The sequence below is a fragment of the Pteropus medius genome, unplaced genomic scaffold (assembly GCF_902729225.1).
Source record: "Pteropus medius unplaced genomic scaffold, Ma_sr-lr_union100, whole genome shotgun sequence".
Lineage (NCBI taxonomy): Eukaryota > Metazoa > Chordata > Mammalia > Chiroptera > Pteropodidae > Pteropus > Pteropus medius.
Window position 1 is genome coordinate 537580 of NW_024350923.1, and position 3768 is coordinate 541347.

The following is a 3768-nucleotide window of genomic DNA, read 5'->3' on the forward strand; positions in this document are numbered from 1 at the left end:
GACCACTGCCCGAGCCTTGACTCTGGTGTGGGCAGCGAGCGACAGGCATGGCCTGAGGCCCTTCCCACCCCATTTGCTGCGTGCATCTCTTCGCTCGGTGGAAATGGGGCCCTTCCCGCCTCATTTGCTGTGGGTCCTCTGCGTGAGCGGCTTGGGGCGAGAGACGTGGCCTCCGCACCTGCCCCAGCCCACAGTCCTCGTCTCAGAGAAACCTCGGGATGCGAATGGGCCCAGGGGCCCCGTCGTCAGCCCGGCCTCATGGGAGCTACCCACGGCGAGGACTTGCAGACACATCTCACAGCTGCCGGGGCCGTGGGGGGTGGACAGGAGTCGAGCCCTGGCCTCGCTGCCTGGTGAGACCACACTCTCTGCTGCTCCCAGGTCATCGTGATCAAGGCCAGCGGGGAGGTGTTCGTGAACCAGCTCTACACCCAGCTGCCTGTCTCGGCAGGTGAGGGCTGGGCCCCAGCCTCCCCTACCTCCCAGAGGGTCCCGCACCTTGCACCCCACGGAGACCCTCGTCCTCTGTGTCCGCAGCCAACGTCACGCTCTTCAGACCCTCGACCTTCTTCGTCATCGCCCAGACAAACCTGGGTCTGCAGGTGGACGTCCAGCTGGTGCCCACCATGCAGGTGTTCGTGAGGCTGGCGCCTGAGCTCCGAGGGCTGACCTGCGGTAAGAGACGCCACCGCCCTGTCGCCCGAGCCCGCCCTCGGAGTCTGGGCTCACGGGCCTCACGCCACCCCCACCCCCGGCCCAGGTCTCTGTGGGAACTTCAACCAGAACCAGGCCGACGACCTGCGGGCCCTCAGCGGCGTGGTGGAGGGCACGGCCGCCGCCTTCGCCAACACCTGGAAGACGCAGGCCGCCTGCCCCAACGTGAAGAACATCTTCGAGGACCCCTGCTCCCTCAGCGTGGAGAATGGTACGTATGTCCACCTGCCCGTGGCCCGGGCCGTGGAGGTGCAGGCACGGGCTCCAGCTGTCCACTCCGGGCCTGTGGGGTGCGTCCGGGGGCAACTCGGCAACTTGCCAGCACGTGCAGTCGCTCGGGCCACAGTGAGCTGGGAGTCGGGAGGAAGGCACAGGGAGCTGGGGGAAGCCCTCTCCATGGGCGCCCACCCAGGCGGGGGTGGTGCTTAGGAGTTCGGGGTGGAGGGAAGGGGTGCACCACCACGCAGCCCCCCGCGGATGCCACATGCGCCCGCTGACGCCGTTTGTCCTCCGTCCACAGAGAAGTACGCTCAGCACTGGTGCTCACGGCTGACTGACCCACAAGGCCCCTTCGCCCAGTGCCATGCGGCCGTGAGCCCTGGCACCTACTTTTCGGTAAGGCCGCCCACCTGCCTCTCCCCTCTGGCCGCACAGACGCCCCCAGGGGGTCTGGGAGGGCCATGCAGCTGGGTCCAGGCCAGCCAGTGTCCTGGCTTCATCCCACGTGTCCCTAGTCCGTCACTCACCACAGTCCCGAGTTTGTCTCCTGCCTTTGGCCCTGCCACAGGCCTGGGGTCCAGACCCAGACAGTTCGACACCCACTGATCCCTGGGTCCAGTTGAGCCACTGCGAGGCTCTGGCGTCTGAGGCCACCAGGCAGGGCTGGACCTGCTGGGCCACAGAGACGAGGCCGGGGTGTCCCTGCCCAGTGGAGAGCTTGGGTGGTGGAGCACGCTGGGGGCGCGGCACGGCCGGGGCGGGGCGGGGCGGGGCCTGGAGAAGGGGCGGCTGCCGGAAGCGCATGTGGGCGGGGCCCCTGACGCCCCTGACGCCCGGCCGTCCCCAGAACTGCCTGTTCGACACCTGTAACTGTGAGAAGAGCGAGGACTGTCTCTGCGCGGCCCTGTCCTCCTACGCGCGCGCCTGCGCCGCCAAGGGCGTGCTGCTCAGCGGCTGGCGGGCCGGCGTCTGCGGTGAGCGCACGGGAGGGGTCTTCCCGGGCCCGGGGTGCGTGCTCCGTGGTCCCTGCTCCGAGGGGCCGGGCCTGGCGGGGATGGCAAGCCAGGGGCCTGGGGACGCTCCTTTCTGAGTGCTGCCCCTGTCCTGGCGTCCTGCAGCGAAGCCCATGGACACCTGCCCCAAGTCCATGACCTACCAGTACAACATCAGCACCTGCCAGCCCACCTGCCGGGCCCGCAGCAATGAGGATGTCACCTGCGGCATCAACTTCGTGCCTGTGGACGGCTGTGCCTGCCCCCACGGCACCTTCCTGGATGATGAGGGCAAGTGTGTGCCAGCCACTAGCTGTCCCTGCTACTATGGGGACTCCACAGTCCCCAGCGGGGAGTCGCTGCATGAGCACGGGGCTGTCTGGTGAGTCCCCGCCGGGCGGCTGGGCGGCGGCCGGGGCAGGAGGGCAGCCGGCGGGCCCTCTGACCGCCCTCTCCTCGCAGCACCTGCACACAGGGCACACTGACCTGCATCGGAGGCCACACCCCCGCCCCAGGTGAGCTGGGCAGGAGGCGGGGAGGCAGGGCCCTGGGTTTCCCCCCGTAACTTTGGGATGAAATGCTCCCAGTCCCCGTAGCTGCTGGGTGTTGATCGGCGTCTGTCAGGCCATCTCTGCTCTCTGGGCTCAGCAGGGGCGGTGGGGCCGGCCGTACCGTGTGTGCGTGGGACACGCACACCCACGCAGACCTGTGCGCACACGCGCACATGCTGCACATGTGCACACACTCACCATGCCTCAGGGCGAGCATGGGCTTGGCCAGAGACTCACGCGTTGAGTGTGCAGCGGCCGTGTCCCTCGGAGTAGGCTGGGCAGGTGGTGGCTGAAGTCCCCTGAGTGGTCACTCTCTCCCCAGTCTGTGTCCCCCCTATGGCCTACTTTGACTGCCGCAATGCCACGCCTGGGACTGTGGGGGCCGGCTGCCAGAAGAGCTGCCAGACCCTGGACATGGACTGTGTGAGTGTCCCATGACCCTGGTGGTCCCCAAGGACCCCAGGGACTGCCAGTGCTCCTGGGGACCCCAAGGACCCCACACCTGCTTGGCCCTCATGGGCACCTGTGGAGACGTCCGTCCAGGCTGGCCCTCGGAGGACCCCTGCCCGAGTGTCTGCTGCGCCCGCTGCCCCGTGGCCCCACACGGCCCATGTGGCCCTGCTGTCATCTCAGGGTGCCCTCCGCCCCCCTGCAGCGAGCTCTCTGTCCCGGCTCAGCCACTGAGTTTTGTCTGCCCTGCCCACAGTACAGCCCTCAGTGTGTGCCCGGCTGCGTGTGTCCTGACGGGCTAGTGGCCGACGGCGAAGGTGGCTGCATCGCTGTGGCTGACTGCCCCTGTGTGCACAATGAGGCCAGCTATCAGGCTGGCCAGACCATCCGGGTGGGCTGCAACACTTGGTACGGGGGACTTGGGGTGCCATCCTCGGGGGGAGGCGCAGCCCAGTCAGGTGTCCGGAAGGCCCCGCGGAGCCTGTGGGAGGGACGCCCCGCCCGCGCCAGCTCTGGCCTGACCAGTGGCACCCCTCCCAGCACCTGTAAAGGCAGGATGTGGCAGTGCACAGACGAGCCCTGCCTGGCCACCTGCACCGTGTATGGGGACAGCCACTATCTCACCTTCGACGGACAGCGCTACAGCTTCAACGGGGCCTGCGAGTACACGCTGGTCCAGGTGGGGCCCGAGCTCCCGGCTTCCCGCACTCCTGCGTCGCGCCCCCACCCACCAGCTGCTGTCAGCCCCGGCCCCGCCAGCCCCGGCCCCGCCGTGAGCCCCGGCCCCGCCAGCCGTGTCCCCGTCAGCCCCGTCCCCACCAGCCGTGTCCCCGTCAGCCCTG

At 68.7% G+C, this 3768-nt stretch overlaps 1 protein-coding gene across 1 annotated transcript in view; it reads left to right on the forward strand.

The window, feature by feature from the left end:
- MUC5AC (mucin 5AC, oligomeric mucus/gel-forming) overlaps positions 1-3768 on the forward strand; it is a 26041-nt gene that overhangs the window by 5385 nt on the left and 16888 nt on the right. Inside the window, 10 exon segments of the mRNA XM_039840380.1 lie at positions 382-451; positions 538-675; positions 761-925; positions 1235-1329; positions 1781-1907; positions 2052-2307; positions 2388-2440; positions 2799-2899; positions 3183-3334; positions 3467-3605. Of these exon segments, the coding sequence (XP_039696314.1) occupies positions 382-451; positions 538-675; positions 761-925; positions 1235-1329; positions 1781-1907; positions 2052-2307; positions 2388-2440; positions 2799-2899; positions 3183-3334; positions 3467-3605 (1296 nt within the window).